General features: G+C 43.9%; 1 protein-coding gene across 2 annotated transcripts in view; it reads right to left on the reverse strand.

Annotated features, from left to right (window-relative positions):
* The window catches only part of LOC100136308 (atrial natriuretic peptide receptor 3), an 88,187-nt gene that overhangs the window by 49,766 nt on the left and 18,421 nt on the right, over window positions 1-20,000 (reverse strand). For both annotated transcript variants that reach the window (XM_036936535.2, XM_036936534.2), the window contains exons 2-3: window positions 10,604-10,726; window positions 3,973-4,148 (exon numbers count right to left, since the gene is read on the reverse strand). In XM_036936535.2, the coding sequence (XP_036792430.2) occupies window positions 3,973-4,148; window positions 10,604-10,726 (299 nt within the window). The remainder of the gene's footprint in view (window positions 1-3,972; window positions 4,149-10,603; window positions 10,727-20,000) is intronic.

Raw genomic sequence — 20,000 nt, forward strand, 5'->3', positions numbered from 1 at the left:
TCCATGAGCTGAAATAAAAGATACCAGAAATGTTCCATACGCAAAAAAAAGCTTATTTCTCTCCAAATTTGTGCGCAATATGTTTACATCCCTGAGAGTGAGTATTTCTCCTTTGCCAAGATAATGACCGACACTTTAAATGTTGCGTATATATATATTGGTTCAGTATACATTTAAAATGAAAAGCATTTGGTTCAAAACATTCTCTAAGACCTAAACCTCAACTGGAGTTGTGTATAAAGAGTGGGAACATAGAGAACGTCCACCTGACAGGTGTGGCATATCAAGATGCTGATGAAACAGCATGATCATTACACAGGTGCACCTTGTGTTGGGGACAATAAAAGGCCACTCTAAAATGCCACAGATTTCTCAAATTTTGAAGGAGAGTGCAATTGACATGCTGACTTCAGGAAGATCCACCAAAGCTGTTGTAATGTTAATTTCTCTACCATAAGCCGCCTCCAACATTGTTTTAGAGAAATCGGCAGTCTGTCCAACCGACCTCACAACAGCAGATCATGTGTTTCGCATTGTGTGGGCGAGCGGTTTGCTGATTCCAACGTTGTGAACAGAGTGCCCCATGGTGGCTGTGGGGTTATGGTATGGGCAGGCATAAGCTACGGGCAACGAACACAATTGCATTTTATCGATGGAAATTTGAATGCACAGAGAGACCGTGATGAGATCCTGAGGCCCATTATCGTGCCATTCATCCACGACCATCACTTCATGTTTCAGCATGAGACCATGTTGCAAAGGATCTGTGCACAATTCCTGGCAGCTGAGAATGTCCCAGTTCTTCCATGACCTGCATACTCACCAGATATGTCAGCCATTGAGCATGTTTGGGATGCTCTGGATTGACGTGTACGACAATGTGTTCCAGTTCCCACATTAGGACTGTCCTCAACAAGACAACACGTTAGGACTGTCCTCAACAAGACAACACATTAGGACTGTCTTCAACAAGACAACACATTAGAATTGTCCTCAACAAGACAACACATTAGGACTGCCCTCAACAAGACAACACATTAGGACTGTCCTCAACAAGACAACACATTAGGACTGTCTTCAACAAGACAACACATTAGGACTGTCCTCAACAAGACAACACATTAGGACTGTCTTCAACAAGACAACACGTTAGGACTGTCCTCAACAAGACAACACATTAGGACTGTCTTCAACAAGACAACACATTAGGACTGTCCTCAACAAGACAACACATTAGGACTGTCTTCAACAAGACAACACATTAGGACTGTCTTCAACAAGACAACACATTAGGACTGTCCTCAACAAGACAACACATTAGGACTGTCTTCAACAAGACAACACATTAGGACTGTCCTCAACAAGACAAAACATTAGGACTGTCCTCAACAAGACAACACATTAGGACTGTCCTCAACAAGACAACACATTAGGACTGTCCTCAACAAGACAACACATTAGGACTGTCTTCAACAAGACAACACGTTAGGACTGTCCTCAATAAGACAACACATTAGGACTGTCCTCAACAAGACAACACATTAGGACTGTCCTCAACAAGACAACACATTAGGACTGTCCTCAACAAGACAACACGTTGGGACTGTCCTCAACAAGACAACACATTAGGACTGTCTTCAACAAGACAACATGCTAGGACTGTCTTCAACAAGACAACACATTAGGACTGTCCTCAACAAGACAACACATTAGGACTGTCCTCAACAAGACAACACATTAGGACTGTCCTCAACAAGACAACACGTTAGGACTGTCCTCAACAAGACAACACATTAGGACTGTCTTCAACAAGACAACACATTAGGACTGTCCTCAACGAGACAAGACATTAGGACTGTCCTCAACAAGACAACACATTAGGACTGTCCTCAACAAGACAACATATTAGGACTGTCCTCAACAAGACAACACGTTAGGACTGTCCTCAACAAGACAACATGCTAGGGCTGTCTTCAACAAGACAACACATTAGGACTGTCCTCAACAAGACAACACATTAGGACTGTCCTCAACAAGACAACACGTTAGGACTGTCCTCAACAAGACAACACATTAGGACTGTCCTCAACAAGACAACACATTAGGACTGTCCTCAACAAGACAACACGTTAGGACTGTCCTCAACAAGACAACATGCTAGGACTGTCCTCAACAAGACAACATGCTAGGACTGTCCTCAACAAGACAACACATTAGGACTGTCCTCAACAAGACAACACATTAGGACTGTCCTCAACAAGACAACACATTAGGACGGTCCTCAACAAGACAACACGTTAGGACTGTCCTCAACAAGACAACATGCTAGGGCTGTCTTCAACAAGACAACACATTAGGACTGTCCTCAACAAGACAACACATTAGGACTGTCCTCAACAAGACAACACGTTAGGACTGTCCTCAACAAGACAACACATTAGGACTGTCCTCAACAAGACAACACATTAGGACTGTCCTCAATAAGACAACACGTTAGGACTGTCCTCAACAAGACAACATGCTAGGACTGTCCTCAACAAGACAACATGCTAGGACTGTCTTCAACAAGACAACACATTAGGACTGTCCTCAACAAGACAACACATTAGGACTGTCCTCAACAAGACAACACATTAGGACTGTCCTCAACAAGACAACACGTTAGGACTGTCCTCAACAAGACAACACATTAGGACTGTCTTCAACAAGACAACACATTAGGACTGTCCTCAACGAGACAAGACATTAGGACTGTCTTCAACAAGACAACACATTAGGACTGTCCTCAACAAGACAACATATTAGGACTGTCCTCAACAAGACAACACGTTAGGACTGTCCTCAACAAGACAACATGCTAGGGCTGTCTTCAACAAGACAACACATTAGGACTGTCCTCAACAAGACAACACATTAGGACTGTCCTCAACAAGACAACACGTTAGGACTGTCCTCAACAAGACAACACATTAGGACTGTCCTCAACAAGACAACACATTAGGACTGTCCTCAACAAGACAACACGTTAGGACTGTCCTCAACAAGACAACATGCTAGGACTGTCCTCAACAAGACAACACATTAGGACTGTCCTCAACAAGACAACACATTAGGACTGTCCTCAACAAGACAACATGCTAGGGCTGTCTTCAACAAGACAACACATTAGGACTGTCCTCAACAAGACAACACATTAGGACTGTCCTCAACAAGACAACACGTTAGGACTGTCCTCAACAAGACAACACATTACGACTGTCCTCAACAAGACAACACATTAGGACTGTCCTCAACAAGACAACACGTTAGGACTGTCCTCAACAAGACAACACATTAGGACTGCCCTCAACAAGACAACACGTTAGGACTGTCCTCAACAAGACAAAATATCAACTAAGAAAGCGGAAGAAAAGTCAGTCAAAATATGCTTTTCCACAGCTCCAGGACCAAGCTAGCACTTGCCATGTCTCTCACCTCATAAACGTGAATCAATTCAGTTGATCACCTCAATAAACATCAATCAATTCAGCTGATCACCTCAATAAACGTCAATCAATTTGGCTGATCAAGACTCTTGGCTAACTGTTGTGGCCTGCCATTCAGCATGCCATGCGGCCTGCCATTCGTCCTGCCATGCGGCCTGCCATGCGGCCTGCCATTCGTCCTGCCATGCGGCCTGCCATGCGGCCTGCCATTCGGCCTGCCATGCGGCCTGCCATTCGGCCTGCCATGCGGCCTGCCATGCGGCCTGCCATCCGGCCTGCCATGCGGCCTGCCATGCGGCCTGCCATTCGGCCTGCCATGCGGCCTGCCAATCGCTAAAACTATTTTCCGGACACAGTCACAGTCTTCACTGAGGGTTTAGCTCTATCTTCTTTCACATTTTTTCAGACATACAGTAGTGACCGTGGCGTTGCACCAAGCACCACGCTCTACCATCGGAGCCACACGGGGCAGGGTAGACTTACGTACGTTGTCACAGTCGTCACAGTCCGGTAGGCCAGCCTTCTGAATGGACCTCTTGACCTCTAGAGAGAAGTTCTCAAACTCTGGTTTGACCGTCCGGAGCAGCGTGACCGTGTTGAGGGCAGAGTACGCTTGTCGCGCCTCACTGTCGTGCTTATCCCCTCGCTTCCACGAGCCGTTGCCTAGGAGACCATACGAGGAGAGAGAAAAAAGTGGTGAAATTGCTAACATGCTGAAATGTTTATCTACTAATGTCTGTCACCATGCAGTGCAACACTGGACCTACAGATGTACATGGTATGCAGGTCTGGACCTACAGATGAATATGGTATGCAGGACTGGACCTACAGATGTACATGGTATGCAGGTCTGGACCTACAGATGAATATGGTATGCAGGTCTGGACCTACAGATGAATATGGTATGCAGGACTGGACCTACATATGTATATGGTATGCAGGTCTGGACCTACAGATGTATATGGTATGCAGGACTGGACCTACAGATGTATATGGTATGCAGGACTGGACCTACAGATGTACGTGGTATGCAGGTCTGGACCTACAGATGTACATGGTATGCAGGTCTGGACCTACAGATGTACATGGTATGCAGGTCTGGACCTACAGATGTATATGGTATGCAGGTCTGGACCTACAGATGTACATGGTATGCAGGTCTGGACCTACAGATGTATATGGTATGCAGGTCTGGACCTAAATATGTATATGGTATGCAGGTCTGGACCTACAGATGTATATGGTATGCAGGTCTGGACCTACAGATGTATATGGTATGCAGGTCTGGACCTGCAGATGTACATGGTATGCAGGTCTGGACCTACAGATGTATATGGTATGCAGGACTGGACCTACAGATGTACGTGGTATGCAGGTCTGGACCTACAGATGTACATGGTATGCAGGACTGGACATACAGATGTATATGGTATGAAGGTCTGGACCTGCAGATGTATATGGTATGCAGGTCTGGACCTACAGATGTATATGGTATGCAGGTCTGGACCTACATATGTATATGGTATGCAGGTCTGGACCTACAGATGTATATGGTATGCAGGTCTGGACCTACAGATGTATATGGTATGCAGGTCTGGACCTACAGATGTATATGGTATGCAGGTCTGGACCTACAGATGTATATGGTATGCAGGTCTGGACCTACAGATGTATATGGTATGCAGGTCTGGACCTACATATGTATATGGTATGCAGGTCTGGACCTACAGATGTATATGGTATGCAGGTCTGGACCTACAGATGTATATGGTATGCAGGTCTGGACCTACAGATGTACATGGTATGCAGGTCTGGACCTACAGATGTATATAGTATGCAGGTCTGGACCTACAGATGTACATGGTATGCAGGTCTGGACCTACAGATGTATATGGTATGCAGGTCTGGACCTACAGATGTATATGGTATGCAGGTCTGGACATACAGATGTATATGGTATGCAGGTCTGGACCTACAGATGTATATGGTATGCAGGTCTGGACCTACAGATGTACATGGTATGCAGGTCTGGACCTACAGATGTACATGGTATGCAGGTCTGGACCTACAGATGTATATGGTATGCAGGTCTGGACCTACAGATGTACATGCTATGCAGGTCTGGACCTACAGATGTACATGGTATGCAGGTCTGGACCTACAGATGTATATGGTATGCAGGTCTGGACCTACAGATGTATATGGTATGCAGGTCTGGACCTACAGATGTATATGGTATGCAGGTCTGGACCTACAGATGTATATGGTATGCAGGACTGGACATACAGATGTATATGGTATGAAGGTCTGGACCTGCAGATGTATATGGTATGCAGGTCTGGACCTACAGATGTATATGGTATGCAGGTCTGGACCTACATATGTATATGGTATGCAGGTCTGGACCTACAGATGTATATGGTATGCAGGTCTGGACCTACAGATGTATATGGTATGCAGGTCTGGACCTACAGATGTATATGGTATGCAGGTCTGGACCTACAGATGTATATGGTATGCAGGTCTGGACCTACAGATGTATATGGTATGCAGGTCTGGACCTACATATGTATATGGTATGCAGGTCTGGACCTACAGATGTATATGGTATGCAGGTCTGGACCTACAGATGTATATGGTATGCAGGTCTGGACCTACAGATGTACATGGTATGCAGGTCTGGACCTACAGATGTATATAGTATGCAGGTCTGGACCTACAGATGTACATGGTATGCAGGTCTGGACCTACAGATGTATATGGTATGCAGGTCTGGACCTACAGATGTATATGGTATGCAGGTCTGGACATACAGATGTATATGGTATGCAGGTCTGGACCTACAGATGTATATGGTATGCAGGTCTGAAACTACAGATGTACATGGTATGCAGGTCTGGACCTACAGATGTACATGGTATGCAGGTCTGGACCTACAGATGTATATGGTATGCAGGTCTGGACCTACAGATGTACATGCTATGCAGGTCTGGACCTACAGATGTACATGGTATGCAGGTCTGGACCTACAGATGTATATGGTATGCAGGTCTGGACCTACATATGTATATGGTATGCAGGTCTGGACCTACAGATGTATATGGTATGCAGGTCTGGACCTACAGATGTATATGGTATGCAGGTCTGGACCTACAGATGTATATGGTATGCAGGTCTGGACCTACATATGTACATGGTATGCAGGTCTGGACCTACAGATGTATATGGTATGCAGGTCTGGACCTACAGATGTATATGGTATGCAGGTCTGGACCTACAGATGTATATGGTATGCAGGTCTGGACCTACATATGTATATGGTATGCAGGTCTGGACCTACATATGTATATGGTATGCAGGTCTGGACCTACAGATGTATATGGTATGCAGGACTGGACCTACAGATGTATATGGTATGCAGGTCTGGACCTACAGATGTATATGGTATGCAGGTCTGGACCTACATATGTATATGGTATGCAGGTCTGGACCTACAGATGTATATGGTATGCAGGTCTGGACCTACAGATGTATATGGTATGCAGGTCTGGACCTACAGATGTACATGGTATGCAGGTCTGGACCTACAGATGTACATGGTATGCAGGTCTGGACCTACAGATGTATATGGTATGCAGGACTGGACCTACAGATGTACGTGGTATGCAGGTCTGGACCTACAGATGTACATGGTATGCAGGACTGGACATACAGATGTATATGGTATGAAGGTCTGGACCTGCAGATGTATATGGTATGCAGGTCTGGACCTACAGATGTATATGGTATGCAGGTCTGGACCTACATATGTATATGGTATGCAGGTCTGGACCTACATATGTATATGGTATGCAGGTCTGGACCTACAGATGTATATGGTATGCAGGTCTGGACCTACAGATGTATATGGTATGCAGGTCTGGACCTACAGATGTATATGGTATGCAGGTCTGGACCTACAGATGTATATGGTATGCAGGTCTGGACCTACATATGTATATGGTATGCAGGTCTGGACCTACAGATGTATATGGTATGCAGGTCTGGACCTACAGATGTATATGGTATGCAGGTCTGGACCTACAGATGTACATGGTATGCAGGTCTGGACCTACAGATGTATATAGTATGCAGGTCTGGACCTACAGATGTACATGGTATGCAGGTCTGGACCTACAGATGTATATGGTATGCAGGTCTGGACCTACAGATGTATATGGTATGCAGGTCTGGACATACAGATGTATATGGTATGCAGGTCTGGACCTACAGATGTATATGGTATGCAGGTCTGGACCTACAGATGTACATGGTATGCAGGTCTGGACCTACAGATGTACATGGTATGCAGGTCTGGACCTACAGATGTATATGGTATGCAGGTCTGGACCTACAGATGTACATGCTATGCAGGTCTGGACCTACAGATGTACATGGTATGCAGGTCTGGACCTACAGATGTATATGGTATGCAGGTCTGGACCTACAGATGTATATGGTATGCAGGTCTGGACCTACAGATGTATATGGTATGCAGGTCTGGACCTACAGATGTATATGGTATGCAGGACTGGACATACAGATGTATATGGTATGAAGGTCTGGACCTGCAGATGTATATGGTATGCAGGTCTGGACCTACAGATGTATATGGTATGCAGGTCTGGACCTACATATGTATATGGTATGCAGGTCTGGACCTACAGATGTATATGGTATGCAGGTCTGGACCTACAGATGTATATGGTATGCAGGTCTGGACCTACAGATGTATATGGTATGCAGGTCTGGACCTACAGATGTATATGGTATGCAGGTCTGGACCTACAGATGTATATGGTATGCAGGTCTGGACCTACATATGTATATGGTATGCAGGTCTGGACCTACAGATGTATATGGTATGCAGGTCTGGACCTACAGATGTATATGGTATGCAGGTCTGGACCTACAGATGTACATGGTATGCAGGTCTGGACCTACAGATGTATATAGTATGCAGGTCTGGACCTACAGATGTACATGGTATGCAGGTCTGGACCTACAGATGTATATGGTATGCAGGTCTGGACCTACAGATGTATATGGTATGCAGGTCTGGACATACAGATGTATATGGTATGCAGGTCTGGACCTACAGATGTATATGGTATGCAGGTCTGAAACTACAGATGTACATGGTATGCAGGTCTGGACCTACAGATGTACATGGTATGCAGGTCTGGACCTACAGATGTACATGGTATGCAGGACTGGACCTACAGATGTATATGGTATGCAGGTCTGGACCTACAGATGTATATGGTATGCAGGACTGGACCTTCAGATGTATATGGTATGCAGGTCTGGACCTACAGATGTACATGGTATGCAGGTCTGGACCTACAGATGTATATGGTATGCAGGTCTGGACCTACAGATGTACATGGTATGCAGGACTGGACCTACAGATGTATATGGTATGCAGGTCTGGACCTACAGATGTACATGGTATGCAGGTCTGGACCTACAGATGTATATGGTATGCAGGTCTGGACCTACAGATGTATATGGTATGCAGGTCTGGACCTACAGATGTATATAGTATGCAGGTCTGGACCTACAGATGTATATGGTATGCAGGTCTGGACCTACAGATGTACAGGGTATGCAGGTCTGGACCTACAGATGTACATGGTATGCAGGTCTGGACCTACAGATGTATATGGTATGCAGGACTGGACCTACAGATGTATATGGTATGCAGGTCTGGACCTACAGATGTATATGGTATGCAGGTCTGGACCTACAGATGTATATGGTATGCAGGTCTGGACCTACAGATGTATATGGTATGCAGGTCTGGACCTACAGATGTACAGGGTATGCAGGTCTGGACCTACAGATGTACATGGTATGCAGGTCTGGACCTACAGATGTATATGGTATGCAGGACTGGACCTACAGATGTATATGGTATGCAGGTCTGGACCTACAGATGTACATGGTATGCAGGTCTGGACCTACAGATGTACATGGTATGCAGGTCTGGACCTACAGATGTATATGGTATGCAGGTCTGGACCTACAGATGTATATGGTATGCAGGTCTGGACCTACAGATGTATATGGTATGCAGGTCTGGACCTACAGATGTATATGGTATGCAGGTCTGGACCTACAGATGTATATGGTATGCAGGTCTGGACCTACAGATGTATATGGTATGCAGGTCTGGACCTACAGATGTATATGGTATGCAGGTCTGGACCTACAGATGTATATGGTATGCAGGTCTGGACCTGCAGATGTATATGGTATGCAGGTCTGGACCTACAGATGTATATGGTATGCAGGTCTGGACCTACAGATGTACATGGTATGCAGGTCTGGACCTGCAGATGTACATGGTATGCAGGTCTGGACCTACAGATGTATATGGTATGCAGGTCTGGACCTGCAGATGTACATGGTATGCAGGACTGGACCTACAGATGTATATGGTATGCAGGTCTGGACCTACAGATGTATATGGTATGTAGGTCTGGACCTACAGATGTACATGGTATGCAGGTCTGGACCTACAGATGTATATGGTATGCAGGTCTGGACCTACAGATGTATATGGTATGTAGGTCTGGAATTTGAACGAGCAGACCTTTTGATTATTGACCCAACGCTCTAACCGCTAGGCTACCTGCCACCCCACCATCACTGTGTACAGCTGAAGTCACCTTAGCCAACTACATTTAAACTAGCTAGGCTACCTGCCACCCCACCATCAAAACTCGAGACATAAGAGGCATTGTGTTGTGTGACAAAACTGCACATTTTAGCATGGCCTCTTTTTTTTTTTTTTGTCCCCAGCACAAGGTGCACCTGTGTAAAAGACCATGCTGTTTTATCAGCTTCTTGATATGACACACCTGGCAGGTGAATGGATTATCTTGGCAAATTAGAAATACTCACTAACAGGGATGTAAACAAATTTGTGCACAACATTTTATTTGTTTTTGCGTATGGAACATATATTCATTTCCAGCTTGTGAAACATGGGACCAACACTTTAATTCGTTGCATTTATATTTCGGTTCAGTAATATATGTAGTGTATATATGTAGGGCTGGGAGTAGTGTTACCATAAGATGTGGAGTTGAAGAGTTCGATGTTGAAGAAGATGTAGCTGCCATTAGTGAGCCTCCGTCGATAAGCAGCTAGCATGATGTCTCGGACCATGTCAGCTCCCGCACACATGATAACAACTGGAAGAGATCAACGTGAAGGAACCAGTTGTTACTCCTCAACCAGTTTCAACAAGACCAGAAGACATGAACCAGTGTTGCTCCTCAACCCATTTCAACAAGACCAGAAGACATGAACCAGTGTTACTCCTCAACCAGTTTCAACAAGACCAGAAGACATGAACCAGTGTTACTCCTCAACCCATTTCAACAAGACTACAACTACATACAAAGGAGACTGTTTAATAAAATAATGTTCACAATACAATTGACAAATGACTTTTTTCTTAAAGCTGGAGTGGAAATGGAGCATCCCACTGGGCACATCCGGTCATTTCAACGTGGAAATGGAGCATCCCACTGGGCACATCCGGTCATTTCAACGTGGAAATGGAGCATCCCACTGGGCACATCCGGTCATTTCATTGAAAATAAGAATTTGTTCTTAACTGACTTGCCTAGTTAAATAAAGGTAAAAAAAATGTCATTATGGGGTATTGTGATGTCATTATGGGGTATTGTGATGTCATTATGGGGTATTGTGATGTCATTATGGGGTATTGCAATATCATTATGGGGTATTGCGATATCATTATGGGGTATTGTGATGTCATTATGGGGTATTGCGATGTCATTATGGGGTATTGTGATGTCATTATGGGGTATTGTGATATCATTATGAGGTATTGCGATGTCATTATGGGGTATTGTGATGTCATTATGGGGTATTGTGATGTCATTATGAGGTATTGTGATGTCATTATGGGGTATTGTGTGTAGATTGATACATTTTAGAATAAGCCTGTAACATAACAAAAAATTGAAAAAGTCAAGGGGTCTGAATTCTTTCCAAATGCTCTTTATACCAGGGCTGTAGTATAAAGTAGTGCACTATATAGGGAGTAGGGCTGTAGTATAAAGTAGTGCACTATATAGGGAATAGGGCTGTAGTATAAAGTAGTGCACTATATAGGGAATAGGGCAGTAGTATAAAGTAGTGCACTATATAGGGAATAAGGCTGTAGTATAAAGTAGTGCACTATATAGGGAATAGGGCTGTAGTATAAAGTAGTGCACTATATAGGGAATAGGGCTGTAGTATAAAGTAGTGCACTATATAGGGAATAGGGCAGTAGTATAAAGTAGTGCACTATATAGGGAATAAGGCTGTAGTATAAAGTAGTGCACTCTATAGGCAATAGGGCAGTAGTATAAATAGAGAAAGGGCTGTAGTATAAAGTAGTGCACTATATACAGAATAGGAAAGTAGTATAGAGTAGTGCACTATATAGAGCATAGGGCAGTAGTATAGAGTAGTGCACTATATAGGGAATAAGGCTGTAGTATAAAGTAGTGCACTATATAGGGAATAGGGCAGTAGTATAAAGTAGTGCCCTACATAGAGAATAGGGCAGTAGTATAAAATTGTGCACTACATAGAGAATAGGGCAGTAGTATATAGTAGTGCACTACATAGAGCATAGGGCAGTAGTATAGAGTAGTGCACTATATAGAGCATAGGGCAGTAGTATAGAGTAGTGCACTCTATAGGCAATAGGGCAGTAGTATAAATAGAGAATAGGGCTGTAGTATAGAGTAGTGCACTATATAGGCAATAGGGCAGTAGTATAAATAGAGAATAGGGCTGTAGTATAGAGTAGTGCACTATATAGGCAATAGGGCAGTAGTATAAATAGAGAATAGGGCTGTAGTATAGAGTAGTGCACTATATAGGCAATAGGGCAGTAGTATAAATAGAGAATAGGGCTGTAGTATAGAGTAGTGCACTATATAGGCAATAGGGCAGTAGTATAAATAGAGAATAGGGCTGTAGTATTGAGTAATGCACTATATAGGCAATAGGGCAGTAGTATAAATAGAGAATAGGGCTGTAGTATAGAGTAGTGCACTATATAGGCAATAGGGCAGTAGTATAAATAGAGAATAGGGCTGTAATATTGAGTAATGCACTATATAGAGAATAGGGCAGTAGTATAGAGTAGTGCACTCTATAGGCAATAGGGCAGTAGTATAAATAGAGAATAGGGCTGTAGTATAGAGTAGTGCACTCTATAGGCAATAGGGCAGTAGTATAAATAGAGAATAGGGCAGTAGTATAGAGTAGTGCACTACATAGAGCATAGGGCAGTAGTATAGAGTAGTGCACTATATAGAGCATAGGGCAGTAGTATAGAGTAGTGCACTCTATAGGCAATAGGGCAGTAGTATAAATAGAGAATAGGGCTGTAGTATAGAGTAGTGCACTATATAGGCAATAGGGCAGTAGTATAAATAGAGAATAGGGCAGTAGTATAGAGTAGTGCACTCTATAGGCAATAGGGCAGTAGTATAAATAGAGAATAGGGCTGTAGTATAGAGTAGTGCACTCTATAGGCAATAGGGCAGTAGTATAAATAGAGAATAGGGCAGTAGTATAGAGTAGTGCACTACATAGAGCATAGGGCAGTAGTATAGAGTAGTGCACTATATAGAGCATAGGGCAGTAGTATAAATAGAGAATAGGGCTGTAGTATTGAGTAGTGCACTATATAGGAAATAGGGCAGTAGTATAAAATAGTGCACTACATAGAGCATAGGGCAGTAGTATAGAGTAGTGCACTATATAGAGCATAGGGCAGTAGTATAAATAGAGAATAGGGCAGTAGTATAAATAGAGAATAGGGCTGTAGTATAGAGTAGTGCACTCTATAGGCAATAGGGCAGTAGTATAAATAGAGAATAGGGCAGTAGTATAGAGTAGTGCACTACATAGAGCATAGGGCAGTAGTATAGAGTAGTGCACTATATAGAGCATAGGGCAGTAGTATAGAGTAGTGCACTCTATAGGCAATAGGGCAGTAGTATAAATAGAGAATAGGGCTGTAGTATAGAGTAGTGCACTATATAGGCAATAGGGCAGTAGTATAAATAGAGAATAGGGCAGTAGTATAGAGTAGTGCACTCTATAGGCAATAGGGCAGTAGTATAAATAGAGAATAGGGCTGTAGTATAGAGTAGTGCACTCTATAGGCAATAGGGCAGTAGTATAAATAGAGAATAGGGCAGTAGTATAGAGTAGTGCACTACATAGAGCATAGGGCAGTAGTATAGAGTAGTGCACTATATAGAGCATAGGGCAGTAGTATAAATAGAGAATAGGGCTGTAGTATTGAGTAGTGCACTATATAGGAAATAGGGCAGTAGTATAAAATAGTGCACTACATAGAGCATAGGGCAGTAGTATAGAGTAGTGCACTATATAGAGCATAGGGCAGTAGTATAAATAGAGAATAGGGCAGTAGTATAAAATAGTGCACTACATAGAGCATAGGGCAGTAGTATAGAGTAGTGCACTACATAGAGCATAGGGCAGTAGTATAAATAGGAAATAGGGTCCCCTATGGGACTTAGGGTTTTCCTTGTCCTGGATTGCTTTAGTATCATGTGTCCCAAAAAGACACCCTATAGGAGAATTTATGGCTGAAACATGTTTAACTGATCAAGTGTCCAGTTACCGTAGGAGGGATAGAAAGCACCACTCCATACTCTTTCAACTGTTAGAAAAAATGATGAAGCACACAATTAGGTAATGTTTTGCACCTAAAAAAAAATGTGACACACACACACACACACACAAACAGACACACACACAAACACACAGAAAAGTGTTGTGCCCACTTGAGTCTTTGTGGCTGATTTCAGAAGTGCCCAATTACTTAGAGTACTCTCCTAGCCCGGCACTCAACCAGAGAGGACGGTAGAGGCCAATGCCCTGTCAATTAAATACTTTAAACGTCGGTCTTCAAAAGCAGTTTGCCATCACAGATTTTCCTGGTAGAGGGTGGGACATTGCATAAGATTACCACTGAAAGATAAATAATAATCAAAGGTAATCTCTTTAATCATATTTCATGTGGACCCATACAGAGCACTACTACAACACATACTAAAAAACAAGGCGATGTAACTAGGAACAACCAGGTAATATCACTAGGAACAACCAGGTGATATCACGATGAACAACAAGGTGATATCACTAGGAACAACCAGGTGATATCACTAGGAACAAGCAGGTGATATCACTAGGAACAACCAGGTGAATCACTAGGAACAACCAGGTGATATTAGTGATATCACTAGGAACAACCAGGTGATATCACTAGGAACAAACAGGTGATATTAGTGATATCACTAGGAACAACCAGGTGATGTCACTAGGAACAACCAGGTGATATCACTAGGAACAACCAGGTGATATCACCAGGAACAACCAGTTGATATCACTAGGAACAACCAGGTGATAGCACCAGGAACAACCAGGTGATATCACCAGGAACAACCAGGAACAACCAGGTGATATCACCAGGAACAACCAGGTGATGTCACCAGGAACAACCAGGTGCTATCACTAGGAACAACCAGGTGATATCACCAGGAACAACCAGTTGATATCACTAGGAACAACCAGGTGAATCACTAGGAACAACCAGGTGATATTAGTGATATCACTAGGAACAACCAGGTGATATCACTAGGAACAAACAGGTGATATTAGTGATATCACTAGGAACAACCAGGTGATGTCACTAGGAACAACCAGGTGATATCACCAGGAACAACCAGTTGATATCACTAGGAACAACCAGGTGATAGCACCAGGAACAACCAGGTGATATCACCAGGAACAACCAGGAACAACCAGGTGATATCACCAGGAACAACCAGGTGATGTCACCAGGAACAACCAGGTGCTATCACTAGGAACAACCAGGTGATATCACCAGGAACAACCAGTTGATATCACTAGGAACAACCAGGTGATAGCACCAGGAACAACCAGGTGATATCACCAGGAACAACCAGGAACAACCAGGTGATATCACCAGGAACAACCAGGTGATATCACCAGGAACAACCAGGTGATGTCACCAGGAACAACCAGGTGATAATGACGGGAAAGGATGTCACAGCTAGGGGTATGTGTCTCCTACAAAGTCTTAATAGCATTAGGCTGTTGATCATGTCAGTCAGAACTACAAAGTGAAGCTACGTACTTCTAGTAGAGGATCATGTTGAAGAACAAGTCAGAGGGAGATATGTGTATACGCCTAGAATCTCTCTCTACGTGTACGTATCACAACAATTACCTCGTCTAACCTGTGCCGCCGAACATTGACTCTGCACCGGTAACCCCTCCATATAGCCTCACAACTGTTATTTTATTGTTGCTCTTTCATTATGAGTTATTTTTATTATTTTCTTATTTTTTATTTATTTATTTTCTACTTCAGTTTATTTTAGTAAGTACTTTCTTACCTGCATTTTGTTTTTAAACTGCATTGTTGGTTAAGGGCTTGTAGGTACGAATTTCACTCTAAGTTCTACACCTGTTGTATTTGGCGCATGTGACAATTTTTGTAAATTTTATTTGAATTTAATTTAATTGAACTCTTCCCCTGGAGACGTACGGCTAAGTAACCCTACAGTAGATACAGTAGATACAGTAGATACAGACCCTACAGTAGGTACAGACCTTACAGTAGATACAGACCCTACAGTAGATACAGTAGATACAGTAGATACAGACCCTACAGTAGATACAGTGGATACAGTAGATACAGACACTACAGTAGATACAGACCCTACAGTAGATACAGACCCTACAGTAGATACAGTAGATACAGTAGATACATACCCTACAGTAGATACAGACAAGACAGTAGATACAGTAGATACAGTAGATACAGACCCTACAGTAGATACAGTAGATACAGACCCTACAGTAGATACAGAGCCTACAGTAGATACAGTAGATACAGAACCTACAGTAGATACAGACCTTACAGTAGAAACAGACCCTACAGTAGATAGAGTAGATACAGACGCTCCAGTAGATACAGACCTTACAGTAGATACAGACCCTACAGTAGATACAGTAGATACAGAGCCTACAGAAGATACAGTAGATACAGTAGATACAGACCCTACAGAAGATACAGTAGATACAGAGCCTACAGTAGATACAGTAGATACAGACCCTACAGTAGATACAAACCTTACAGTAGATACAGACCCTACAGTAGATAGAGTAGATACAGACCCTACAGTAGATACAGTAGATACAGTAGATACAGACCCTACAGTAGATACAGACCCTACAGTAGACACAGTAGATACAGACCTTACAGTAGATACAGACCCTACAGTAGATACAGACCTTACAGTAGATACAGTAGATACAGACCCTACAGTAGAGACCTTACAGTAGATACAGACCCTCCAGTAGATACAGACCTTACAATAGATACAGACCCTTCAGTAGATACAGTAGATACAGACCCTACAGTAGATACAGACCCTACAGTAGATACAGACCCTACAGTAGGTACAGACCCTACAGTAGATACAGACCCTTCAGTAGATACAGTAGATACAGACCCTACAGTAGATACAGACCCTACAGTAGGTACAGACCTTACAGTAGATACAGACCCTACAGTAGATACAGTAGATACAGACCCTACAGTAGATACAATGCATTCAGTAGATACAGACCTTACAGTAGATACAGACCCTACAGTAGATACAGACCCTACAGTAGATACAGTAGATACAGACCCTACAGTAGATACAGACTTTACAGCAGATACAGTAGATTCAGACCCTACAGTAGATACAGACCCTACAGTCGATACAGTAGATACAGTAGATAAAATGCATTCAGTAGATACAGACCTTACAGTAGATACAGACCCTACAGTAGATACAGTAGATACAGAACATACAGTAGATACAGACCCTACAGTAGATACAGACACTACAGTAGATACAGGCCCTACAGTAGATACAGACCTTACAGAAGATACAGTAGATACAGAGCCTACAGTAGATACAGTAGATACAGACCTTACAGTAGATACAGACCCTACAGTAGATACAGACCCTACAGTAGATACAGTAGATACAGACCCTACAGTATATACAGACCCTACAGTAGATACAGACCTTACAGTAGATACACGACCCTACAGTAGATACAGTAGATTCAGTAGATACAGACCCTACAGTAGATACAGACCCTACAGTAGATACAGACCCTACAGTACAGACCCTACAGCCCTCAGCCGTCACCCAAATATCCACAGAAAACCTGTCTGGTAACCATGGAAATGTTAGGGTTTTTAAAATAAACAACAAACAGACAAACAACCAACAAGGCGAGTCGGAGGGTTTGGAAATAACTTGTCAGAGTGTCCCAGCGTCGACTAGCCGTGGTCAATAGGGCACATCAAGACACTGAGTGCCAAATGGCAGCCTATCCCCTGTAGAGTGCACTACTGTTGACCTGGGTCCATGAGGCTTTGGTCAGAAGTAGTGCACAGTTTAGGGAATAGGGTTATATTTGGGATAAATCCAGCGTCTGCTGGACCATTCCCACAGCTCTGTCACTATAGTGGAGGGTCGGGGTGGCTGGTCGGTGGGGGCTAGCGCGCAGCGCCTCATGGCTCCTGGAATATCCTCCTGCTCCCAGAAAGAGGGACACTCTTCATCTCAGTGCTCCTGCTGCTGGTGCTGCCGGCACTACAGCACCCTTTAATTAGGCATGCCGAGAGAGAGGAACACCACAGTCCTCTGTGTGTGTGTGTGTCACTCTCTGTGCTTCTGTCTCACTCTCTCTCTCTTTCTCTCTGTGTGTCTCTCTCTCTCTGTGTCTCTGTCTGTCTCTCTCTCTGTCTGTCTGTCTCTCTCTCTCTCTCTCTCTCTCTCTGTGTCTCTCTCTATCTGTGTCTCTCTCTATCTGTCCCTCTCTCTGTGTCTCTCTCTCTCTGTTTCTCACTATCCCAGTCTCTGTGTGTGTGTGTCTATCTGTCCCTCTCTCTGTGTCTCTCTCTCTCTGTTTCTCACTATCCCAGTCTCTGTGTGTGTCTGTCTCTCTGTTTCTCACTCTCTCAGTCTCTATGTGTGTGTCTATCTGTCCCTCTCTCTTTCTCTCTCTCTCTCTCTCTCTCTCTCTCTGTTTCTCACTCTCTCAGTCTCTATGTGTGTGTCTATCTGTCCCTCTCTCTCTGTCCCTCTCTCTCTGTCTCTCTCTCTCTGTTTCTCACTATCCCAGTCTCTCTGTGTGTGTGTCTATCTGTCCCTCTCTCTCTGTCCCTCTCTCTCTGTCTCTCTCTCTCTGTTTCTCACTATCCCAGTCTCTGTGTGTGTGTGTGTCTATCTGTCCCTCTCTCTCTGTCCCTCTCTCTCTGTTTCTCACTATCCCAGTCTCTCTGTGTGTGTGTGTCTATCTGTCCCTCTCTCTCTGTCCCTCTCTCTCTGTTTCTCACTATCCCAGTCTCTCTGTGTGTGTGTGTCTATCTGTCCCTCTCTCTCTGTCCCTCTCTCTCTGTTTCTCACTATCCCAGTCTCTCTCTGTGTGTGTGTCTATCTGTCCCTCTCTCTCTGTCCCTCTCTCTCTGTTTCTCACTATCCCAGTCTCTCTCTGTGTGTGTGTCTATCTGTCTCTCTTTGATGTATTGGAACAACTACTTATGATCGATGTAAAAACAAGTCTACTGTGTCTGTCACGGCCGTTAAAGGAAGAAGGTGCAGCGTGGTGAGAGTACATTGCTCTTTTTATTTGGAAAAAAAAACGCGGAACAAAACAATAAACACAACAAAAAACAAACCGTGAAGCTAAAGGCTATGTGCCCTAAACAAAGTCAACTTCCCACAAACACAGGTGGGAAAAAGGTCTGCCTAAGTATGGTTCTCAATCAGAGGCAAAGATACACAGCTGTCCCTGATTGAGAACCCTACCCGGCCAAAACATAGAACTACACAACATAGAACATAGAATACCCACCCCAACTCACGCCCTGACCAAACCAAAATAGACTCCACGTGTATCCACAGAGTTGGATTGGTTAATGATGGAGACGCCACGTGTATCCACAGAGTTGGATTGGTTAATGATGGAGATGCCACGTGTATCCACAGAGTTGCACTCCACACTGCCCTTTCCCACCTGGGAAACTGGGACTAAATACCTCCCTCTGCAACTGGATCCTGGACTTCCTAACAGGCCGCCCCCAGGTGGTGAGGGTAGGTAGCAACACATCTGCCACGCTGATCCTCAACACTGGAGCTCCCCTGGGGTGCGCGCTCAGTCCCCTCCTTTACTCCCTGTTCACCCACGACTGCATGGCCAGGCACGACTCCAACACCATCATTAAGTTTGCTGACGACACAACAGTGGTAGGCTTGATCACCGACAATGACGAGACAGCCTATAGGGAGGAGGTCAGAGACCTGG

This window comes from Oncorhynchus mykiss, chromosome 11 (assembly GCF_057628025.1).
Source record: "Oncorhynchus mykiss isolate SJ-2025 chromosome 11, ASM5762802v1, whole genome shotgun sequence".
NCBI classification, from domain to species: Eukaryota; Metazoa; Chordata; class Actinopteri; order Salmoniformes; family Salmonidae; genus Oncorhynchus; species Oncorhynchus mykiss.